The 26,655-nt window shown below is 39.6% G+C and overlaps 2 protein-coding genes across 2 annotated transcripts in view; one reads left to right on the top strand and one right to left on the bottom strand.

Moving 5' to 3' along the window:
* Window positions 1-26,655, top strand: part of LOC126198691 (centrosomal protein of 135 kDa) — a 407,813-nt gene that overhangs the window by 179,716 nt on the left and 201,442 nt on the right. The gene's annotated exons all lie outside the window — the stretch shown is intronic.
* Window positions 1-26,655, bottom strand: part of LOC126198692 (uncharacterized) — a 124,058-nt gene that overhangs the window by 10,158 nt on the left and 87,245 nt on the right. Inside the window, exons 3-4 of the mRNA XM_049935188.1 lie at window positions 18,813-19,192; window positions 14,304-14,635 (exon numbers count right to left, since the gene is read on the bottom strand). Of these exons, the coding sequence (XP_049791145.1) occupies window positions 14,304-14,635; window positions 18,813-19,192 (712 nt within the window). The remainder of the gene's footprint in view (window positions 1-14,303; window positions 14,636-18,812; window positions 19,193-26,655) is intronic.

Here is a 26,655-nt window from a genome sequence, read left to right as displayed (position 1 = left end):
TACTCAAATATTCTTTTGCAGTGTGGGATCAGATGGCATGCTGTTGGTCAAAACATCCATGTAACTAAAAATGTTAACTATGTAAAAATGGGCATGGTAGTGTGAAACTGGTTATGGTACTAAAATAAAACATTTAGAAAGTATTTGTGGCTGGTTGCATCATTCACCAACATAAATAAATGTAACATATTGCACTTAAATAGGTGAAGAAATTCTCTACTGTTGAATTACAGTTTTGTTGGCAGCAGCTTGGACTGATTTGAGGGGACAGGGGGAGGGTGAGGGGGAGGGAGAGGGTCCAATGAAGAACACTGCATTTTACCACAGCATCGTTTATCATTACAGAGATGCTCAACAAAATTCAGTGGTAGACACTGGAAGAGAGTTGTGGTGCAACAGGGAAAAGCTTGCTCTATTTCCAGAGAGGGAAAAGATGGGCAACATATTACTTCCTCCCACATAAATGTTGCAGAATGACTATAATGAGAAAATCGGAAAATTGGAGCCCATACAGAGGTTTTCTGGCAGTCATTCTTACCACAGGGCATTTATGAATTGTAACATTGAAGGGTGGAACATACAATAGTACAAGAAGTAGTGTCTTCCCCATACCATAAAGTAGTTTGCAGAGTGTAGATGTAGGTGGTCTTTATAATATACAAAGTCTGACAAAACTAAAAGGAAATTTCTCACTTTACTGGGAAACATTATGTTGTGGAAAATTATTGGTTTTTGCCATTTCCTTGTGTTGTGTCAAATTTCATCCAAATCTTTCAACTTGATGGCAGTTTTACATAGATGTGTTCTTATGTAGCATTGAAAGGCAAAATTGTAAAGCTTCTGCAATACCCTCAAATAAAATGTCTCCAGAAATGTTTGGAACAGAGGCAAATATGTAGCAATTAAAATGGATTCTACTTTAAAGGCAAAAAAAAGTGCACAAAAAGGTACACAACACCACATAGTTCCATAGTAATGTAAATGGTCTCTCTTTTTTTTATATATAGTGTAGAATAATCATCTTATTGTTTAGTAATTTACTGATGACACAAGTTTTACCTTAGAAGGGAAGAAATTAGTATAACAGAATTATGTTAAAATTCGCACCCTCTCTTCCTGATTTGCTACTTGAATGATGTTTATCATGCAGATAAGAAAAATCTATCTTCACCAACTGAATGTTTATTTTGCTCGAACCAAACCTGTTTTGCTTATTCATTCTAGGCATCATCAATGGTTTTCATTTTCCATTCTTTTCATGCAGCCACTGGTTCTTCTCTAGGCACAAGATACACACAATACAGCTTTCCAGTTGGTGGTAGAGGATGCATGTGGGAAAAACTTGGGGATTTTTTAAAAGTCTGGGAAATTTTCATGGCTTTGGTTTTCAGTTAAATTTTTGTAATTTTAACTGGTAAGAACTGATACTCTAACAAATAATTTTATTTTAGCCCATTACTGCAGAACAACACTGCAGTGATAAAACATAAACAAGAGAGTAATACCGAAATAAAACTTTATTTGCAAATAAAATGCACCATTTACAACAAAACACAGTGTACTCACAAGTGTCTGCTGACAGCAGAATGTGTCAAAGGCTTAAGGATGAAGACAGTGCAATGCTTCAAAACAATAAACTGCATTTGATGTGTGTGACATCACAATTGTTTACATATCTAACAGGTCACAGAAAAATATTGTGAATGCTGTTTTGAGAAGTGTTAGTTTCAAAGTTGTTGTTGTTTTTTTTTTCCCCCTCCCCCAAGATGAATTTCTTATGTCACGGATCTTTAGACACTCGTTCAAAATTTAACACTTTGGGGATGATCCGCTTACCCAGAAGAGCAGCCATTTATGCCTTTATTTAAAATTTTAGTGGCACATTCGTGTTTCATATATCTTAAAAGGTACCACATGCTAAAAAGACCAAGCTTCAAGATTAGTTTTACATATTTGTTCTTGTTCCTTCATTGATTACAAACTATGCGATACTTGACAGAACATTTATTCAGCAGGGCAACTGATTAAATGTTCGGTGCACAGCAGTGAAATTTATAATTGTGCTTGTCAGAATTATTTAGCAGCTGCAACTGAAACTGTGCTCCTAGGATCCTGCCAAGCCACACCCTCAGCAAAATCAGCAAAAATGTTTTGTTGACTAATATTATATGTAAAAGTTTAGCTCTTCTTGTCCCTATACTGTATATACAGAGGGGTCCAAAAAAAGGTATCCACTGTTTAAAAGTCCATAACTGGGAAACTTATTGACAGAGTTGTCTCATTTTTGGTGAAAGTGTAGCTTAAAGTCCAACTTTAAGATATCACTGTAGGTGTTCGAAATGGTCACCATTAACAACCACACACAAATGATACCGCCAAACTGCAGCATGAACTACTGACTGCAACATGTTCAACTGGATATTTGCACATGAATGTACGATGGATTCTCGAAGTTCATCCAATGTGCGTGGCTTTTGTCTATAAATGACATCCTTTAGTGTTCCCCACAGGTAAAAGTCCTGAGAAGTTAGGTCTTGGGAACGTGGTGGATACTCCACAGCACCTCTATGGCCTATCCATCTTCCTGGTAGATTTTCGTTGAGATACGCCCTAACACAATTTTGGTAGTGGGCTGGGGCACCATCTTGTTGAAAGTAAACTCTTCTGTCTCCATACAAGTCTCGGATGGCAGGTAAAATGGATGTCTGAAGCTTCTGAAGGTACACCTCACCGGTAACAGTGCTGTCAAAAAAGAATGGCCCAATCAAATCCAGGTAAGACAACCCACACCACACGTTTACTCCTGGCAAATTCACGGCTTTGTCTACATGGACGTTCAGATTTTCGGCGGCCCAGTAGATGCAGTTGTGGCGATTTACTGTATCATAGAGTTTGAACTGTGCCTCATCAGACCACACAATCATCTCTGAAAACTGTTCATCGTTGCACTCCATGTTAGTAAACCACTCGTAGTACTCCATTCTATGATCTGGGTCGTTCTCGTTCATAGCATGTAACAATTGTTTGATACTCATTTCGCCATTCCTGTTGAACCTCATTAATGTTTTCGGAAGAAAACACTGACTATCTGGTGACTGTCATCTGACAAAACAAAACAACCCAATACAACGCTTGTGTGGCGATTGCCGGAACTACAAACTATTACACTACCAAAGATGAGACAACTCCTTCAGTTAGTTTGCCAGTTATGGACTTTTAAACAGTGGATACATTTTTTTGGACCCCTCTGTATAATTAATTTAAACCATTAACTTTTCGTATTTGTGAGTTCATGCTGTTTAACGGTGATGTCACTACTGACTGACTACATCACATGTCCTTTGCTCTGAATATCTGCTCACATGTCCTTTGCTCTGAATATCTGCTGTCATTGGCTGGTGACATGTGAGATGGGGTATGATTGGCTGACAAAAAGGCATCCAGCCATCGTGTCACCACATTTTCTTACGGGTAAATAGGCAGAAGGACACCTGATGACATGAACTGCCACGAGTCTGTTGAATTGTAATGAAAATGCACTGAAGATGGCTATTTATAGCCGAAATTTAGATCTGCAAGCATAATAAGAACTAATGGGATTGCAACTAACTGCTGCATGCCTCTCCTTCCGTACAATCCATGGTCGCTGTACACAACAGTTCCCGATGGAATCAAAATTGGTGAAGACTCTCTTCTCAACTACTGCTTTTCTTTTACGCCCTTTGGCTCTTAACTGCATCTGGTTTCTGTACAAGTAGTATATAACATTTTGCTCTTTGTATTGTATCCATATACCTTCAAAATTTTCAAAAGAATATTCCAGTCTACATTGTCAAAAACATTCTCTATGCTATTATTGTTTGTTTGTTTATTTTCCATTTCTCTTCTAAGTTAAGTGTAAGGCTCAGTACTGCTTTGCATGTTCCTTTATTCCTCCAGACCTACACATACCAGATGGAATAGTTTTGCCATGATTGTATCTCCCAAGGACTGCAGCAACATCTGTACTACGTGCCTTGTTTATACTTTGGTCTTAAAAGTGCTCTGTCAAATTCTTCTCACAGATCATATGTTCCATCTAATCTTGCTCTATTTCCTCTTCCTTTTTCATAATAGCATGTTCTAGTGCATTTCCCTTGCACAGCACTTCTATATATTCCTTCCATCTTTAATGCTTCCCTTCTTTGCTGACCACTGTCTTGCTATCTGACCTCATAATATTTATATAGGTGCTTCTCTTTTCTCCAAAGGTCTCTTTTATTTTGTGTAGTAGAATCTATCTTTCATTTGGTCATCCATGTTTCTACAGTTCCGCATTTCTCTACTAGCTATTCCTGCTTTGTTGCTTTGCAAGCTTGATATCAGTGCTTTGGAAGCTACTGTGCTGTATTTGGCAGAATTCATATTTATATTTTCATAATATGAAGATATGGAGCAGACATGTTGCTGCGCATCAAAGATCTTTCCAAAATTTGTTGTTTTTTGCTAGATTTTGTTCCCTAAAGTGCTGAGAAGTTCTATGCCGGTGTATAAAACATTTACCACGTGGAGTATTGAAAGTTTTACAGCTCTGAAGGAAAGTATTTTATCACTTAACATGGAAAAAAATGTACTTTCACCTGAGGCTTAGTGTATTTTTTCCAGGGAAAATGTGCATCTTTTAACCAGGAAAGATGAGAAAAATCCTGGATTTTTTGTTGTTTTTTTTTTTCTCCTTGTCCAGGTATCTACTCCGTAGTATGTAAAATTTATAAACTTCACTACACACAGCCTTTCCTGTTTTACACGTGACAGGTTGTGTTCTGGAATGTATGCATGTGACATACTGTCAGTTGGAAACCTGTACTGTGTGCATTTACTGCCTAGAGGAGAACCAATAGATATATGAAAAGAATAAAAAATTGAAAACTACGGATTATGCCCAGTATGAATGGGCAAGACATTTTTGGTTAGAGACAAAATATGCATTCATTTGCAAGAGACACAATTTTTCTAATCGGCATGATAAACACAACAGATTTCTTTAGATTATTTCAGAATGCAAGAGTAATTCACTGAAAGACATTTTATAACAAAGCAGTTGATTTTGGATGACTTCGTTATATTGTACTCTTCTTGTAGCCCCTTAATGAATAGTTGTCAGGTACAAAAGACGGTAAAGTAGCTGGAGGGGTGGGCAGAAGGCAGAGCACGCAGGTATTAAATTTTCTTTATGTAAATGTGTTTTGATGGTATTAGTCTACCTGTTCTCGAAAGGAGGAAACGGTTCTTAATTTTAAAAACATTGAAGTTCCTGATTCCCACCTACAGTGAAAAGCTTACATGTTACCACACCTGAAGAAATTAAAAGCTGGAGGTCTAAAGAGATTGTGCCTTGGATGTGGGTCATGGAGTGCAATACAGACATGTCTGCTTCAGTTCTAGAAAACAGTTGAGTACCCCCAGTTTTATTGTGGATCCACAGTTTATGCCTCAGGTAGGCCGCTGTATCTTAAAATTATTGAGCTGCTGTATGTGAAGGGATTAGGATGGCAACAGGGACATACAAAACCAGTATATGGTTCGTCGTGCCATCTTGCAGCAGCTTTGTTAGTTCTACCAGGAGTTCAGAGTCACATCAGTACAATGCTGTTCGTAACTGATAATATTTAAGGATTATGTGTGCTAGCTATATGAATTTAATTACGGTTCATCATAATTGCTTCTGTTCCCACACGAATTATCCATTTTGACCAATGCTGTAATAAAGCAGTTATACATCATAGAATTGCTTAACACCTTGTTTTGAAGTGTTTAAACTAGAACTCCTAATATTTTTCCTCCACAAATTAAGATTTGAAAACAGCGATATGCATATTATTAAGGATAGTGTCAGACTCATTTTTTTTCTTGTGCATTAATTTTAATGAATTTGAGACAAAACTAAACACTGACAGTTGGATCTTTCAGTGTGTGATTATCAGGAAGTGAAGTCAGTGACAGAACTGAACAAGTTATGGCTTTCAGGTTGTGTGCCTAGGCTGCAGCCAAGCTGGACTTGACCTAACATCTAACAACGATGACTCTAGTTGTTAGCACAAGCAAAGGAAGGCAGGCAGGACCAGCCTGTCAGTCAGTCAGTTTGAGGCGCATAACAAAATATTTTATCTCCATTACTTTCTTCAAGTATTCACACTGGGCATGCCCTTAATTGTGATTTGTCAGGTCAACTTTTGAGTCCAGCTAATTGAATTATATGTTAAAAACTTGCTTTTGAGTAATATCCTCTGTTCCCATCCTAAAACACTCACTCTCTCTCAAAGCATTCTAGATTGATGCTTAGTTCTTTCACACGTAATGTGCAAACAACTTGTTTCTTGGGGTAGTAATGTTTTGTGCCTCCTGTATAGACATATGGATCATTCATTGTGCATTTTAACTGACTTGGAGACGAGCAAAATGCATGGCCTCTCTCCCAAAACTACATTAACGCTCACCTGGGACGTCATTACTTGATAAGAAGTCTTCTTTACTGCCCCCCAGAGCACCCATTTACACACACACACACACACACACACACACACACACACACACACACACGACTTCTGAACCATGCTGTCTTACTGTCTTAGAAATTCAAAGCCTGCACCATGACGAAAATCTCATACTTCATGTCATGCTTGTATAACAGGAAATATTTCCTAACAATTGGTTTGCTTTGCTACTTCAATTGAATGTGTTCTTTGTGCTCCTTTTAAGTCTTTGGCTGTCCTAACAGACTGCTCTGTGCTACATGAAACAGTTTTCAGTATACATCTGCATTTTGGTGTCTTATATTTTCATTCTCTCCACAAACCATTGACCCCACTATGGTGGGGTGGCTTATATACCTAAATAATACAGATAAAAGCACTGTTGATGCAATGACATCAGAAGTGCATCTGTGGAGAGGCCAGAGTAATATTTGGTTCCTGAAGAGAGGCAGTAGTCTCTTCAGTAATTGTTGGGGCAACAGTTTGAATGATTGAGTGACTTCGCCTTCACGCAGTAGTCAACAAGCCCTTGCTACTTTTGTGCTGCAAATGATTGAAACAAGGGTGAACTATAACCGTTATATGGTGGTAGGCTGAAACGTAATGCACATATGCTTGTAGAACATCAACAAAAACAAGTAGGAAGATCAGGAAAAAAGTACATTAAAGTACAAATCAAACAATGGAAAATCCAGGATGGAATGTAACAATACAATTATGAGAAGAAATGTTGCTACTCACCATATAGCGGAGATGCTGAGTCACAGACAGACACAACAAAAACACACTCACAGTTATAGCTTTCAGCCATAACAACAACAACAACAACAACAACCACCACACACGCACACGCACATGCACACACGTGTGTGTGTGTGTGCGTGTGTGCGCGCGTGCGCGCGCGCGCGCGCGCGTGTCTGTCTATTGTTGACAAGGGCCTTAACGACCAAAAGCTATAATTGTGAGAGTCTTTTTGTTGTTCCTATCTGCAACTCGGTATCTCTGCTACATGGTGAGTAGCAACTTTCCTTCTCATAATATCGGTACACAGAAATACAATTCTAAAGCTTCAAAATCATATATTTATTTTTCAACACAGTCACCGTTACGACTAACACACTTCTCCCAACATGTAACAAGTTTTTTCATTCCCTCACTGAAAAATTCTTCTGACTTTTCTTGAACCCGGGTCTCTACTGTTGCCTTCACCTCGTCGTTCGAAATGTAACAGTTACCCTTGAAGTCTCTCTTGGATAGAGGAAAAAATAAAAATCACAAGGTGCAAGATTGGGGAAGTTAGGAGGGTTTGGTATCGATTCAAGCTTCAGATTTGTGCTTGAGGTTTGCAGATGAGCGTTGTCATGTTGCAAGACAGTTGTTCAATAATGAAGCCAACATGGTCCTTGAATATTCCAGTATGGTTTGTGATGCACAACTGAGTGATTCGCCTGTCATTTTGAATCAAATTGTTAATGAGTTTTCAGTGTTTATCATCTGTGACAGAGACTGGATGTCTTCTGTACAATTCAACAACAGTTATAACTTTTCCAGGCCAGCAACCCCAAAATTATATTACCCATCGATTTACTGTGGACCTATCAGCAGCAGCATCACTATAAATAGCCTTTAAATGATGATGAGTCTTACTAGGAGTCATTTTTTCAGCATTTAAAAATTCGATAACAGCCCACTGCTTAACTTGTGTTGACATAGCAGTAAAACACATCTCCATACACTTCTGCTACTCAAAATGCCCTGAATGAATGCGACACATTCAAACTGCACATGCATATGGGCCACATGGGATGGTTCTCAGAATCATTTTGTTCACTTTCTACAAATATCTATGTGTTACTTTTCAGCCTACCCTTGTATTTGGAGAGAACATGCAAGTCTTTCCTTTGACATATGCTGAAAGCATTCTCTTGAGTAAAATATTGCAGAGACAAAATAGTTCCCCATTTGGATCTCTGGGCAGGGAGTACATGGGAGGATACTGTCATTCTGCAGGATGGAGTGTGGAATGTTAGATCCCTTAATTAGGTAGATAGGTAGGTTAGAGGATTTAAAAACAGTAATGGGTAGGTTGAAATTAGATATAGTGAGAGTTAATGAAGTGTGGTACTAGGAGGAAGTGAACTTTTGGTCAGGTGAGTACATGCTTATAAATACAAAGTAAAAAGGGGTAATGCAGGAGTTGGTCTGATACTGAATAGAAAAATGGGAATGTAGATAAGATACTATGAACAGCATAAAGGACATGATATTATAGCATAGATGTATGTAACAAGCACCCACCACAGAGCAAAATTCTACACACCTAGTTGTCCAGGTGAAGATATTGAAAGAATGAATATTTCTTTCATCTCATTATACAGACATTTAAGGGGGACAAAAATTTAATGGTTATAGGATGCAGGAATTCAGTTCTAGGAAAGAGAAGAGAAAGAAAAATATGAGATCATGGACTAGGGGGAAACGATGAAAAGTGAATCCACATGGTAGAATTTTGCACAGAGCACAATATAGCCATTGCTAACACTTGGTTTGAGAATAACTAAAGAATGTTGTATATGGAAGAGACTGGAGTCACTGGAAAGTTTCAGATAGTTTACATAATGCTTAAGGCAGATTTTTTGAAACTGGATTTTAAACTGTAAAATATTTACAGGGACAAACAAAGACTCTGCCACAGTTTACTGGTTATGAATTGCATCTTAAATCTGAAGAAATTGCAGAGAGTTCTGGAACTAAGGAGATGGGACCAGAGTAAGTGAAAAGAAACAGAAGTTGTCAATGTCAAAGGAAGCATTCGACAACAATTAACTGAGACAAGGGAAAGGAATAGAATAGAAGATGGATGAGCAGTTTTAAGATGAAACAGGGAATGCAGCAGGGGATATAATAGGCCAAAAGGCAAGATGCAGTATAAATCCTTGAATAGCATGTGAAATATTAAATTTAGGTAAATGACAAAAAAGAAAATATAAAAATGTGGCAGATGAAGCAAGCAAAAGTTAGTATAGACATCTAAAAAATTATACTGACAGAAATTGCAAAGTGACAAAGCTAGTAGAGAAATGAAAAACTATAGAAACATGGATGACCAAATGAAAGATAGGTTCTACTACAGGAAAATAAGAAAGGCCTTTGGAGAAAAGAGAAGCATTTATATAAATATTAAGTGCTCAGATGGCAAGACAGTGGTAAGAGAAGAAGGGAAACGTAAAAAGTGGAAGGAATATATAGAAGGGCTGTACAAGGGGAATGCACTAGAAGATGCTATTATAGAAAGAGAAGAGGAAATGATGATCTGTGAGAAGAATTTGACAGAGCACTTTTAAGACCAAAGTCAAAACAAGACACATAGTATAGATGAAATCCCCCAGTTGCTGCAGTCCTTGGGAGATACAGCCATGGCAAAACTATTCCATCTGGTATGTGTAGGTTCTGGAGAAATGAAGGAACATGCAGTACTGACCCTAAGACTTAACTTTGAAGAGAAATGGAAAGTACACAAACAAACAATAATAGCATAAAGAATGTTTTTGACAGTGTAGGCTGGAATACTCTTTGTGAAATTTTGGCGGTATCGTAAATAAAATACAAAGAGCAAAATGTTATATACTACATGCAGTTAAGAGTCAAAGAGCATAAAAGGAAAGCAGTAATTGAGAAGAAGGGAGTGAGGATTGTAGCCTATCCCTGATGTTATTCAATCTTGACCAATTTTGATTCCATCAGGAACTGTTGTGCCCAGCGACCATAGATGGTACAGAAGGAGAGACACACAGCAGTTAGTTGCAATCCCATTAGTTTTTATTATGCTTGCAAATCAAGATTTTGGCTGTAAATAGCCATCTTCAGTGCATTTTCATTACAATTCAACAGAGTCTTGGCAGTTCCTGTCACCATGTGTTCTTACAGGTGTATATGCAGGATGACACCTATAAGAACATACGGTGACATGAAGCGCTGTGTGCGTCTCCTTCCATTGTTCAATCTGTACCAATAATAATAATAATAATAATAATAATAATAATAATAATAATAATAATAATAATAATAATAGACACTACCTCAGACACTACCAGACTGTCATTAGACCGCAGATACTATATGCATCAGAAACACTGGCAAATTTTACGTACGCGGAACAAATAGAAAATTGTGAAAGAAGAATTGTGAGGACAATTCTTGGACACAGGAAAATAACAGATGATCAAGGCAAGCCTGTATACAGACTAAAAAGCAACAAAGAAGTGTATATGAAGTGCAGCAAAATTACAGAAGAAATTAGAAAAAGAAGATGCTCCTTTTATGCTCACATCATGAGGATGAACCCGAATAGGCTTACAAAACAAATATTTTCGTACATCGCAAATCTAAAAAATAAAAATTTATGGTTTATCAACACAGAAAGAGATCTAAAAGAAATGGACATAGATCAGGAAACAATATTTAACAGAAACCTTTTTAGAAAAAAACTGAATTCATTCACGGGTTTCGGTGTGAAAATTAAGAAGACTTGTGGAACTAAATGGTCTGAAGAGAGAAAAGCCGCCTTCAGCGCAAGAATGAAAGAAGTGTGGACTGAGAGAAAGAAGACTTCCCAGAAGCGCAAGAAATAACTGTTTTCACGGTCTTTAACGGCCAAATTTGTATAATAATAATAATAGATCACATAACATCAACAGATATGAAGAAAGTAAATTGGAAAAACACAGCCACACATCGATCAAGATGCATCCAACACATGGCTAAGAAAAGGTAATATATACAGTGAGACGGTAGGATTCATGATTGCAATACAGGATCAAACAATAAACACCAGATATTACACCAAGCATATTATTAAAGATCCCAATACCACAACAGGTAAATGCAGATTTTGCAAACAACAAATAGAAACAGTAGATCACATCACAAGCGGATGTACAATACTAGCAAATACAGAATACCCCAGAAGATATGACAATGTAGCAAAAATAATACCTCAACAACTTGCCATACAACATAAACTAATAAAACAACACGTTCCCACATACAAGTATGCACCACAAAATGTACTGGAGAATGATGAATACAAATTATACTGGAACAGAACCATTATAACAGATAAAACAACACCACATAACAAACCTGACATCATATTCACCAATAAAAAGAAGAAATCAACACAACTAATCGAAATATCCATACCCAATACAACAAATATACAGAAGAAAACATTATACCGATTATACTATCAACTACAGGAATCATACCACACAATATCCACCAGTACATCAACGCAATACAGTTACATCCAAACTTATATATACAGTTACAGAAATCTGTAATTATTGATACTTGTTCAATTACCCGAAAGTTCCTAAATGCAATGTAACATATACCGTACAGTTAAAGGAAGTCACGCTTGGTCAAGGTCCGCGTCACTTTCTATTTTTAACCAGACATAATGTCTGAGAAAGAAAAGAAATAGTAATAATAATAATAATAATAATAATAATAATAAGTTATGTAAATCAAGGAGAGATTTGAAACGGTAATTAGATGTCAGGCAGAAGAAATAAAAACATCGAGGTTTGATGACAACATTTTGTTTCCTTCAGAGACTGCAAGGGGTTTGCAAGAGCAACTGGATGAAATGGACACTGTCTTGATAAGAGGTTATAAGATAAACATCAACAAAAGTAAAGCAATAGGAATGGGATTTAACTAGATGAAATTGGGATAGATTAGAAAATTATGCGCTAAAAGTAGTTGCTGAATAGCAAGAAAAGTGTTTCTGAAAAAGAAAATTTACTATCATAGAGCATAAATTTAAACGTTAGGAAGCCTTTCCTGAAGGTATTTGTCAGAAGTTTTGCCTTGCACAGAAGTGAAATGTGGATGTTAAATAGTTCAGAAAAGGAGAGAACCTAAGCTTTCCTGATGTGGTGCTACAGAAAAAGATGGATGAATTGAATAGCTAATGAGGAGATACAGTATCAAATTTGGGAGAGAATAAATGTATCACACAACTTGATGGAAAGAATGAAAGTGTAGCTAGAATACATTTTTATGCATCAAGGAGTCATCATTTTGGCATAGTGGAAGCTGTGTGGAGGAGGGGGGGGGGGGGTGTTAAAAAGTGTAGGACGAGGCCAAAGCATAACTACAATAAGTAGGTTGAAATGGATGTAAGTTGTGATATTACAGTAGTTATGCAGAGCCAAAGAAGCTTGCTCAGCAGAAAGTAGTATGAAGAGCTGCATCAAACCAGTCTTCAGACTGAAGACTACAACAATGTATTTTCATTCGTATAACATAACAAATTATAAATAAGATTCAAAGATGAATGAGATTAGATGGTAATGACCAGTACGACTCTGGAATCCATGTCTTTCCAGTCAAATGCAACAAGGAAAAGTAGTTAGTTATCTTTTTTAAGACCATTATAGAATTTGAATAATGAGTGATTTAACTTTTTGAGTACCAGTGGTTTCTGCCTGAAACCATTATATTTTTTAAGTACAGTGCTGTTCATGGGATACCACAGACGCTATTGCAGGACAGAAACATTTAGTGGAACACTGAGAAACTTATACAAATGTAATGCATTGTACCACTCACATACAGCGTTCAGAGCAACAGTCGTCACGGAAATTGTGCTACATATTAAGGAGTGAATTGACAGTGAAAGTAAGTATCTAAAGTTACTGTAGTGTAAATCTGAGTTTATACTACCGCTGTTATGATTGGTTTTGAAATGAAACCACTGGAGCTGTATATACTTTTGATAAAAATTTGCTTAAGTTTAGGCCCATTTTGCTTTTTATGTGAGAATATAATTTGTTTTAGGCATTATGAGTTCATTAAAGTTTCGAGATGTGGGATTGTCTCTGGGAAAAATTCAAAATTTCTTTCAAATCTGTCTTGTGAAATGATGCGTGGCTGAAAACTGTATGTCTCAGTGATTCCAAAGTGTAACCACAACTTTAAAACAATTGATTGTTTACTTTTTGCAGATTTCTTCTTGTATTTGTCACTTGAAAATTTTTTAAATGATTTTTTGTATTGTTGTGACTGGAGGGTTAAGATGCACCAAAAAATATGCAATTTTTTCTGTTCCACTTGTCAGATTATCTTTATCAGAAAATTTTGTTTATGTTTGATGCTGCACATTTCCATACCACAAATTTCCTTGTAGTCTTTCTGGTAAATAGAAAATAGCAACATGAGGCTGCACCTTGAGAGATCTACAAAACTTTTGTTGGACTTCATCAAATCCATCCTAGGATTGATTATGTGATACCTGTTCAAAAAATTACAGGCATTAATTTTCTGCACTCACAGTTCTCATGTATTACTCATTTGCTGAATTAGTGAATGTTGTTTTCACAATCCTCACATACTGTTAAGCATGTTACTGGAACATTTTTCCAGCTGATATGAGAATGTCTTAACATTGCCAACTATAGGTATGCCTCAAAATTATGTCAAGGCAACAGTTCATGGTGTAAGACTACTAATGATGTCATGAGCATGCAGCAATATCGTTAGGGGATTGCTTTTCCATAGTGCTTGTTCACAATTTAGGACAAAAAGTGTTAAGAAAATGGAACACACAGTGCTAGATTGATTTTGGCAACAGATACCACAATAGCACAGAGAACACTTTAACAATCAGTTAAAAAGTTCAAAGAGATCAGATATCTCCAGTCTGGTTTAGCAATAGTGATGAGACAGGCAAAAACGTAAATATACAGAAAAAATTGGCCGAAGGCTGTTCACAGTATGACTCACCTAACGTGTGGCAGGTTTGTGTAGAAGCATGATACTGCTGCAGACCCTTGTGACAGCCACATTTTCCATCAGGAAGTAGGATATGGCCCTCCATACAAGGACCTTTGGTGAACAACTGATGGCAAGACCTTGTCTGTCTGTGATAACCAAGGGTTTGAGGTTTACAGCCACACTTTGCCAGAGCTGGATTCTCAGCATCCTGCTGGAGTAGTTCACCCCAGGCACAAGGTCCTCTGGCTGGAGGTTGCTGCAGCTTGTAGCACTGGCCAGAAGGGGGCCACACTGCTTGCCCTAGAGGGCACGTTGCTACAGCGATACACTCTCCGATGTCCCTGGAATATGTTACATATTGTAAGTAAAGTTACGCAGCACTGGATGAGAACAGGAACCTCAAAACTTATTCCTAATACAAATATTTTTCTTGCTATTCTACTTAGTAATCACCTACATAAACAGTAATTATTGTGTCATATTCAGATCAAAGTTATATCATCTTGTTCTGTTTATCTCGGCTGTCTACAACAAGGATGACTTCCCAAATGCAAAATGAAACAAGGGATATGGTAGTTGGACACAGAAGTTTTTAAAAACTCATTGTGCATATTATTTGAGCAAACATTAATTACAAATAATGACCATAACCTATAAATAGTCATAAAAACAGTGAAGTAGAACAGGTTTTTTTTACTTAAAAGAAAAATGTAAGGGATGGAAAAAAGGTTCTCATATTGTAGTTATACTCTTAAACTACTTTTTACAATTTTTCTGTCTTGTACTGGTACTGTGCAAATTGATTGTGCAAATACAGAGCATTTTTTAATGAAAGAATTCTAACTTGTTTGTGGGATGATTTCAGGAAGATCAAATATGTTATCATTCTCAGTGTCTAAAAACAGAAAAGTCATTTTATTGTAGATAAAATGTAGGTGCTCTGTGATAGGTGTCATAGATGTATTTATATTTTATTACAAATTTCAGTGCCAGTTTGATATATGTGGTTTTGTGTGTGTGTGTGTGTGGGGGGGGGGGGGGGGGGGATGATGAATATGGTAGTGCTGAAAAGTTGAGTCTTGCTCTTTTTCTTCTGACCATCTGTGTGTAGAATTATTCATGTGGAAATGAGCAAAAGTTTTCTAAATGTTTGCAAATCGTATAACTGTGGTTATTACCAGTGTGGTGTTCCCCTAGTGGAATGTGGGAAAGTGCCTAAAAACCACATCCACCACTGAAAAGTTACGTAAGCACCAGTTATAAGCATGCTTAAAAATGGTGTGGTGAAATTTTAATAATAATATTGCCCAAAGAAATACAACAGTCATTGATACTGTTCGCATAATCTATGGTATTACCATATTTCTTCGTCACCTGTTTTTTTTAATGAACAATATGCACAATCAAAATTAAGATTCCTGTTTGTTGGAAGTTATCCAAAAGGGTAGGCTAAATAAAGTTAGTGGTGGCATGTTTGTTGCTGTCAGAAATAATTTATCTTGTGGCAAAATTGAAGAAGATAGTTCCTGTGTGTAGGTATGGGCAGAGGTCATTGTTGGCAAGCAGACTAAAATAATAATTGGATCCTTTTACCGACTTCCCAACTAAGATGATTCAGTTGCTGAAAACTTGAGTCTAATTTTCAATGCGTAATTGACTCGTGCAATAATAGTTGATGGTGACTTCAATTTACCCTTGACATGTTGGTGAAAATACATGTTTTAATACGGCGGTATGCATAAAACGTCACCTGAAACTGTGCTAAATGCGTTCTCTGAAAATTATTTCAAATAATTGGTTCATGAGCCCACTCAGATAGTGACAGGTTGTGAAAACACACTTGGTTTCTTAGTAACAAATGATTCTGAGCTAATAACGGGCATCAAAACTGATGCAGGGATTAGTGAAAACAGAGTTGTCATAGTGAGACTGAATACAATGACTCCAGAATCCACCAAAAATAAATGAAAAAATATCTATTCAAAACAGCAGATAAAAATTCTTTTGATGCCTTCCTGAGAGACAGTCTCCTTTCCTTAAAAAATTAACACTGTAAGTGTAGACCAGATGTGGCTTAAATTCAAAGAAATAATATTGGCAGCAGTTGTGAGATTTATACCAAGTAAACTGACAAAAGATGGAGCTAATCCTCTCATGATACATAATACAGGTCAAAACACTGTTACAGAAACAACAAAAAACCATACCAAATGAAAACAAGTGCAAAACACATGAGATTGGTAGTCTTTTACAGAAGCTCGAACTTTAGCATGGACTTCAATGAGATATGCTTATAATAGTTTGCACAATGAAACTTTGTCTCAAAACCTGGCAGAAAATCCAGTAAGATTCTGGGCGTATGCAAAGTATGTTAGCGACGAGGCACAACCAGTGCCTTCTCTGCATGACAGCAATGGGAATAGTATTGATGGCAGTCTTGCTAAAGCAGAGATACTAAACATGGATTTCCAGAATTCCTTCACCAAAGAAGGTGAAGTAGGTATTCCATAATTTGAATCAAGAACAGCTGCCAACATGAGTAACTTAGAAGTAGATATCCTCCTTAATAAAAGCAAGTATTCCAGTCCAAACTGTATATCAATTAGGTTCCTTTCAGAGTATGCTATTGCAATAGCTCCGTACTTAACAATCATATGCAACCTGTCACTCAACAAAAGATCCCTACCAAAAGACTGGAAGGTCACACCAATATTCAAGAAAGGCAATTGGAGTAATCCACTGAATTACAGGCCCATATTGTTAATGTCAATATGCAGTAGGGTTTTGGAAAATATGCTGTCCACAACCATTATGAATTACCTCGAAAAGAATGGTCTGTTGATGCATAGCCAACATGGATTTGGAAAACATCGTTCTTGTGAAACACAACTAGCTCTTTGCTCACACAAAATGTCGAGTGCTTTTGACAAAGGATTTCAAATTGATTCTGTATTTCTAGATTACCAGAAGGCTTTTTGGCACTATACATCAGAAGCAGCTTGCAATCAAATTGCATGCTTATGGAATGTTGTCTCAGTTGCGCGACTGGGTTCATGATTTCCTCTCAAAAAGGTTACAGTTCATAGTGACAGGAAGTCATAGAGTAAAATAGAAGTGGTTTGTGGCGTTCCCCAGGGTAGTGTTGTGTGTCCTCTGTTGTTTCTTATCTATCTGAGTAGCCATCTTAGATTGTTTGCAGGTGATGCTGTTGTTTATTGTCTAGTAAAGTCATCAGAAGGTCAGAATTGATTGCAAAACAATTTAGAGAAGATATCTGTATGGTATGAAAAATGAGAGGTCATCCACATGAGTACTAAATAGAATTGTTAAACTCCAGTTACATGATAAATCAGTCAAGTCTAAAAGTTTTGAATTCAACTAAATACCTAGGAATGACAATTACAAATAGCTTAAACTGGAAACAACACATAGAAAATGTTGCTGGGAAGGCAACCAAAAACTGCATTGTACGAGTAGAACACCTAGAAAATGCAACAGATCTAATCAAGAAACTGCCTATGCTATGCTTGTCCACCCTCTTTTGGAGTACTGCTGTATGGTGTGGGATTGTTACCTGATAGCCCTAACAGAGTTCATTGAGGGTGTTCAAAGAAGGGCAGAACATTTTGTACTATCGGGAAATGCGGAAGAGAGTGTCAAGGACAGGATACAGGATTTGGGGTGGACATCATTGAACCAAAGACGTTACTCGTTGGGACAGGATCTTCTCATGAAATTTCAGTCACCTAATTTCTCCTCTGAATGTGAAAATATTTTGTTGATGCCAAACTATGTAGGGAGAAATGACCATGATCAGAATAAATCAGAACTCACATGGAAAGAGATAGGTGACCATTTTTTCCATGTGCTGTTTGAGAGTGGAATAACTGAATTATTGTGAAGGTGGTTCAATGAACCCTCTGCCAGACACTTAAGTGTTATTTGCAGAGTAGAGCTTTAGATGTAGATGTAGTAGTCTCAACTTGGAGTTCTTTCAGCTCTGTGAGCTAGCCCTACAGAATGTTAGGTAATTATGCGAAGACCTCCGTTCCACCAAAGTGAAGCACTGGAGATGAATTAATTGTTTAAAGTATATGGGCTACTGATACGCTATATCATTTAAGTTTGCTTATGAATTGAGAATTACATAAGAATTTTCCTTAAAAACCTTTTTTTCAGAGGCTAATTTGTTAGACCTTTGAAATGACGTGACATTTATACATTACCAATAATCACTACACTATTATGGAAGGTGTGTTATCCTGTCAGTTCAGAAAACTTACAGGAACAATTTTTGCTCATATGCTAAGAGAATGTGCTTTTCATTGTAGACTGAGAATAATGATTTTTTTCCAAAACTGTATGTAATTCAACATTGCATTTTGAGGGAAAAATTAAGCTGTTCTCTTATATGTTTGATAGCATACTTGTACGGTACTGTTTTACATCTCACTTCTGCAAAGAATGCTGCGAGGGAGAAGAAACTCAGTGAAGTGAATGATTTGCTACAGTACTCACGAATGTGTCACAGCAGGTTGTAGGTAGTGGTTAAAGGGACAAGGCCCGCGTTGGTGTGCAGGATAGCAGACATGACCAGTAAGTTCTGGGACCCGGAGATGGCCCGGTAGGCAGCGACACAGTGGCTCCCCTTGTAGGCTTACCACCAGCTCTTGGCCCACTGGACAGGGACCCTGTTGGAACACTCGGTAGCAGTGGCCATCAGCTGGCCATAGCACCAGCTGCCATCCTTGCAGAGCACATGGGTTGCGTGCAGTGTCACGGGCCCACCGTGGAGGTAACACAATCCCAGGCGCAGCAGAAGCAGCAGGGTCTGGGTTTGGGGTTGTTCCTTGACACACCATGAGAATGACCAGCAATGCCCACAGCAGAGGTATCTCCTGCAGCAGTGAAATATTTTTTTCACTTAATAGTATGCACTCAAAGATACAAAAGTTAATTTTGCACTTACTTTTTCAAGTGGAAAACTTATTGCTTTAAAGACATGAATTTGGAATTTTGGGAGGGGGGAGTTAATCTTCTTTGAAAATATTTGAATTTCAGAAATTGATTGTACGTAAAATAAAGACAACCTTACAGCTTTGGACATCCAAGGATAAAACATGTTTTTCAAGTCCTGCAAGTCATTACATTAAAGTATGGGTATTCTGTGACAACTCTCATTTGTGGAAATTTCTACAAAATCATTTACTAGACGAAAGACTCATTTGACCATCTGGAACAATTGTGCCAAAGAAGTTAATGCAAGATATGCTGAATCATCACAAAAGTGACGTGTTAATTGTATATCATATTTCAGCAGCCCACCTGAATGTTAATGGATGTGCATACCAAAAAGTAAGAACATTTGGACATTTACATTCATGACACACTGTGAAAGCTGTGAAATATATACTAAGAAAAAATGCGAAAATACAGTAATTTTATTGAACTATTAAACTTTGTTTAGTTTGCTAAAATCAGTAGATCCCTCAAGATATGAGAAATTGACAGAATTTTACATCAGTGCTTGGCAGAACATGATAATAATATTAAGAAAGGAAAATACTTCCTAATCCTGCATAACATTAGGAAGTGTTTTACATTTTAATATTAATACGAAAATTTCCCTGAGAAGCACATCAACAATAAAAATCAGGATAGTATTTTAAGATTTTTGGATGTTTACTCAGCTGCATATTTTGGCGAAAGCAAGTATCATTCCAGAATGAAATCTTGACTTTGCAGTAGAGTGTGCCCTCATATGAAATTTCCTGGCAGAATACAACTGTGTACCAGACTGAGGCTCAAACTTGGGACCTTTGCCTTTCATGGGCAAGTGCTCTTCTGACTGAGCCACCAAAGAATGACTCACAGCTTTACTTCCACCAGTACCTCATCTCCTACCTTCCAAACTTTACAGAAGCTCTTGTGTGGAACTTGCAGAACTAGCACTCCTGGAGGAAAGGATATTGTGGAGACATGGCTTTGCCATAGTCTGGGGGATGCTTCCAGATTGAAATTTTCACTCTGTGGTGGAGTGTGTACTGATACGAAACTTCCCAGCAGATTAAAACTGTGTCAGACCAAGAGACTAACTTGGGACTTGGGCAAGTTCTGTACCAACTGAGCTTCCCAAGCACAACTCACGACCTGTCCTCATAAGTTTACTTCTCCCAGTACCTCATCTCCTACCTTCTGAACTTCACAGAAGCTGCCAGGAAGTTTCATATCAGCGCACACTCCACTGCAGAGTGTAAATTTCATTCCGGAAACATCCCCCCAGGCTGTGGTTAAGCCATGTCTGCAGTATTCTTTCTTCCAGGCATGCTAGTTCTGCAAATTTCGCAGGAGGTAGTCTGTGAAGTTTGGAAGGTAGCAGACAATTTACTGGTGGAAGTAAAGCTTTGAGGATGGGTTGTGAGTCGTGCGTGGGTGACTCAGTCTGTAGAGCACTTGACCGCGGAAGATATAAGGTTCCAAATTAAAGTCTTGGTCTGATACACAGTTTTAATCTGCCACTAAGTTTCAAGTATCCTTCCATTTCAGAGAGTATGTTTTTGTGACTGCAAACTTGATTGTTAATCACTCAATATAAAAACATGGATATGTTTTACATATAACTGCCTAGGGAAGCACTTTTTCCAGAGTTTACAAATTTGATGCTTTGAGCAACAGTTTCATAACATTGGTACAAAAAACAAAACGTGCATTTCAATACTCATGAAAGATGCAACATTATTCTATCGTCTATTGGGACTGTTGTTACTGAGAATGCAAGTTGCCTTCGCCCTTTAACTGTGTTGATGTTATAATACTGGCAGAAGAGACCAACACAGATTGTAACAAAAAAATTTTCCAGTCAGTCATAGGTAAAACTAGGTTTTCAGTCCACTTCTTATACGAAAGCATAAAGCACAAACAGAGCAACAGTCATCATAAGCTCCACACTGAACTTGTCCCAATAGCAAAAACCAGATAGCCCAGAATGAAAACAGGGCCATTGCAAGTGTAGCAATATAACAAAATACTGGGCACTCCATACTGTATGGAAGAAGTGATTACTGTCCTATACCAATGCAAGATGCATGGCTCACGCAACATACTTTTTCTGCCTTTTGCATCTAGAGCTGATGGTGGTCATAGTAGTGTGGCACAGCATCTCGGAGTCACTACCAATACCCAATGTAGGTGGAGATACTAAATCCCTTGCTCTTGAAATCATCATGTAAAGCTGATAATGGCCGTGTTTGTGCCATTGCCAGTGTGGAAAGTTGGTAGACTTGGCTAAGCTCTGTGCCAAGGGATCAAGCAATATGGCTCCGTCTGGTTAGGCCAACGTGCCTTGATACTATGGAGACGTTGGAGTTGGCAACATGCCAGAGGCTCCCCCAGGTGACTCGCCACTCTTTGATGGGTTCGTGCTTGGCTACCGTGGGGCTCCAGCCTTTGAAGCATCTTTTCCCTTCCATGCTGCGTGTCTATACTCTTGCTATTCTGTTTCCCCTCCATTGGGGAACTTGTCTGTGGTGTTATTGGGAATGTTCCGCATTGTCCATCACTGACATAAGTCTCACCACTGTTTTTTTGTTCCATTTTCCTTTCTTTGTTTCCCTTCTATCCTTCCTCCACTTTGGTGTTTGAGGTTCCTCTCTTTCTTCTTCCTCCCTGTGTACTCATGAAGGCCAGCTCGTGTGTCTGAGGCATAACAGGTGATTGGGTAATGCGTAATTCCCAGCCCCAGGTCAACAGGTAGAGTTCACATGCACCCCCTGGTACAGACTGGAAATCATGGGGGATTTTCTCATGATGAGCCAATCATTTTCACAATCAGTGTCTACTAAACGTAAACGGAATGAGGCTAACAATTCAAAGACCCTTTCGGCTGCACCAAGGTTCCTTGTGGTTTCACGTACTGAAGACGGTCAGTTTTTTGTAATCATAAATCCATTTATTATTCAGAAAGGTGTTAATGCAGTTGCCTGCCTTGTGAAATCCTGCTCTCATTTATGGAATGGCACTTTGCTTTTGTAGATTACTTCCGATTCTCAAGCACAACAACTGCTTGCCGCCTCGCTTCTCAGTCGCTGTCGTGTTCATGTCGAGGCCCATAGAACTTTGAATTATTGCCATGATGTTATTTACACTAGGCTGCTGGATGGTATGACTGAGACCGAAACCCAATCATACCTCTCTGATCAGATCGTCATTGCCATTCGTCAGGTGATGAAAAAGGTAGATTCCTCCTTAGTGCCCACATGCACTCTTTTTCTCACCATTGAGAGTGGTGCTTCTGTCCAAGATCGAAGCAGGCTATGAAATTATCACAGAACCCGGGGCATTGCTACCAGTTTCATCGTTTCAACCACACTAGAACATCTTGTCAACACTCAGACATATGTGTAATCTTCGGCAGGGATACGCATGAGGGTGATTGTCTGCCTCCTTCTCCCCGCTGTATCAACTACGATGGTGGCCATACTGCCTCCTCTCCAGATTGTCCCGTGTATCTTTATGATTTCAGGAGATCCGCATAAAGGAAAAAGTGCCTTACCCAGTCGCTTGCAAGTTATTGGCTAGTTGCAAACCCTGCGTTCTACTGTCTGGCACTTATAGTTCTGTTCTTGTTACATCTCGCTCCATGAAGGCATGGCCATGCAGACATGTGACCTCCAATTCAGCTCTGAGGTTGTGAAATTGCCCAGTGTCAAGATAGTATTGCCATCCCCTTGTCCAGCTGTGCAACAAGCCATCAAACTCTAGCCTCAAGGGGCGTAGCCACCAGCTACACAACTGGCAGGCCGGAAAGGACAAGAGTCTGTGAAGACTTCCTACGTCCCTCCAGCTAACCAACACCTGCGTCTTTCTCTGCTAACCAGAAAGGCTCGAAGAAGTCCAACAAAGGCAAACGGTCTTCTCCTTCGCCAACTCGAAGATCCTCTTCGATGGTGGCACCACGTGATATCTTCGCCTGACCAGCCTCCATGTCGCTAGTGCGCACCACCAACCATTTTTCTGCATTGGACTCCACAGGCCGACAGCACCAGAAAGCCGATGCTTGTGTGGACCTTGTAGAGCAGGATCCTCCTGCTTTTGTGCCCTGTAGCAGCAAGTCTTGGCAGGCTGGCACTTGGCAGCCGCTGAGGTGACACACCTTCATTATTTCCTCATCATGACTTCTGCAGTGGATCATTTGTGGCCTTCGATCCCACAAAGAGGATGTATGGCTGCTTTTAAATTGCAGTTTCCCCTTGTACTCTGCCTTCAGGAAACGAAATTGCGTCCTCACAACCGCTTTGAGTTTTCGCATTTCTCCCCAGTCCATTTTGACTTCCCCCTGAGGTCGGCATTCCATCTCTTGGGGGAGTCATACTGCTCATATGGGATGATGATCATAGTCAACCTATATCCCTGACTAAGCGTCTTCAAGCTGTTGCAGTTCGCCTTTTCCTTCCTCAACTGACCTTTTCCCTTTTTACCATTTGTATCCCTCCGTCATTCGGTGTCACAAGGGCAGACTTCCTCCAGCTTACTGGGCAGCTATGTCACCCTTTTCTGCTACTCGGTGACTTTAATGCACATCATCCTCTTTGGGATTCTCCCAGAACCTCTCAGAGAGGTGCCCTCTTGGCTGACTATCTTAATCAACTTAATCTCTTCTGCCTTAACACAGGAGCACCCACATTCCTTTCCAACTCCTCACACACCTATTCCCATTTGGACTACCCTTCTGCACTGCCCAGCTTGCCCATCGTCTCAAGTGGTCCATTCTTTCTGACACCTCCTCGAGCGACCATTTCCCATGTGCTATCCCTTTGCTGACTCCTACCCCACCTGCATGTACACCCAAATGGCAGGTTACTAAGGCTGACTGGTGGCTTTACTCTTCCCTGGCGACCTTCAAAGAACAAGATTTCCCCAGTTGGGATGACCACATGGAATATCTTATAAATGTCATCCTTACCGGTGCAGAACATTTCATTCCTCGCGCTTCCTTTTTGCCACACCATGTCCCAGTTCCTTGGTGGACTGAGGCATGCTGCGACACAATTCGCACGTGGAGACATGCTTTCTGCATTTTTAACTGTCATCTTACAATGGCAAACTGCATTCATTATAAACAGATGTGTGCACATTGTCGTCCGTTCTTTGGGATAGCGAAAAAGCTACCTAGATTTCATTCACTAATTCTTTGAACAGTTCCACCCCTTCCTCTGCCGTGTGGGTCAACCTCCAACGGCTCTCAGGGACCAAGATCCATTCCCCAGTTTCTGGCCTGACAGTAACAGATGATATCATCATGGAGCCTACTGGTATCTCTAACACCTTGCCGCCATTTTGCGGAAATTTCAAGCTCTTCCCACTATCACCCTGCCTTCCTCCATTGGAAACGAGTGGAGGAGGCTCGGGTAATACCCTTCTCTTCTCAGTATCAAGTGTTACAATGCTGCGTTTACTATGAGGGAGCTAGATCATGCTCTCAATTCCTCCCAGTCCTCTGCCCCAGGGCCAGACGCTGTCCACATTCAGATATTGCAGCACCTTTCTCTTGCAGGCAAGCACTTTCTGCTTAATACGTACAACAGCATCTGGGCATAGGGCACGTTTCCTGGACGCTGCCTTGAAGCCACTGTCATATCCATCTCTCTCACCAGTTGTGTTTGCAGGGTGATTCATGCCCGGCTGGTATGGTGGCTAGAGTTTCGCAATTTTCTAACCACTGCACAGTGTGGATTTAGAACTCGCCGTTCTGCAGTTGACCATCTCGTTACTTTGTCAACCCATGTCCTGAATGGTTTTCTGTGGAAATCACAGACTGTGACCATGTTTTTAGGTTAGAGAAGGCCTACGACACCTGCTGGAGAACTAGAATCCTCTGTACTACACTCTACATGTGGGGCTTCCTTGGCCACCAGCCTCGTTTCCTTCAGGAATTTTTAAAAGACCGAGTTTTCAAGGTGTGTGGGTTCTGCCTTGTTGGGCAGCTTTATCCAGGAAAACGGTGTGCCTCAGGTTCCATCCTGAGTGTTGTCCTCTTGCTATCGCCACTAACCTGTCGTCCCCTGGGCATCTCTGGCTCCCTTTTCGTTGACAATTTTGCCATCTATTGCAGTTCTCCAAGGGCCTGTCTCATTGAGTGGTATCTTCAGCAATGTCTCGATTGTCTTTACTCTTGGAGAATCAACAATGACTTTCGTTTTTCCACGTCAAACCCATTTTTATGAATTTCTGGTGGTGCAACTGGTTTCTCCCACCATCGTCACATCTTGAGCCTGTTACTTTTTCTTTCATTGAAACTACGAAATTCCTGGGGCTCGTGCTCGGTAGGAAACATTCTTGGTCCTGCCAAATGTCTTACCTGGCAACCCACTGCACATGGGCCCTCAAAGTCCTGTGTGTCCTCAATGGTACTTCCTGGGTTGCAGATTGGAATACCCTCCTCCATTTGTACTGGTCCCATGTCCGTTCGAAACTAGACTACGGGTGCTTTGTTTATGCGTCTGCATGTCTGTCCCTCTCACGCTGTCTCAACACAATCCACCACCGTGGCATCCATTTGACCACTGGTGCCTTTTACACTAACCCGGTTGAGAGTCTATATGCCGAAGCTGCTGAACTATCACAGTTCTACCACTGTGACTTTTCCTCAGCAGATATGCATGCTGTTTGTCTGCCATGCGTGGCCACCTATCCTATGCCTCCTTCTTTGATAACTCCTTTGATTGCCAGTATGGGACGCGTCATTCTTCTCTGTTACCTCCTGGAGTCCACTTTCGGCACTTGTTCCGGCTGATTAACTTCACACTATCAGCAACCTTCCCGGTGGGCGTGAACCCTTTACCACTTTGGCTTCATGCAGCGGCCTGTGTTCACCTTCGCCTTCAGCTGCTTCCGAAGGACACTACTCCAGTCTCGCTCTGTTGCTTTGTTTCACGACCTTCACTTGGAACTTTGCGATAGTACCTTTGTGTACACTGGTAGCTCTCGGACTGACCGTGGTGTTGGGTTTGCCTTCGTCATTGGAGCTGACGTTTTTCGGTATCGTCTTCCGGCACACTGCTCAGTATTTATAGCAAAGCTTTTCACCATGTATCAGATCACAGAGTACATCTGGAGACGTAGGCTATTCAATTGTGTCCTCTGCTCACTCTCTCTTAGTCCCCTTCAAAGTCTCTGTGCGCTGTACACCTCCCATGCTGTAGGGCAACAGGTCTAGAAAACTGTCACTTGCTCACTTTTCATGGAGCCACTGTGATGTTTGTGGGTTCCTGGTCATGTCGGTCTACCAGGAAACGAGGCTGCTGACACTGCTGCCAAGGCTGCAGTCCTCGTACCGCAGCCCACAAGCTCCTGTATTCCCTCC

Source organism: Schistocerca nitens, chromosome 8 (genome assembly GCF_023898315.1).
Source record: "Schistocerca nitens isolate TAMUIC-IGC-003100 chromosome 8, iqSchNite1.1, whole genome shotgun sequence".
NCBI lineage: Eukaryota > Metazoa > Arthropoda > Insecta > Orthoptera > Acrididae > Schistocerca > Schistocerca nitens.
Note: the sequence above shows the minus strand (reverse complement) of the source record. Positions and strands in the feature narration are given on the sequence as shown.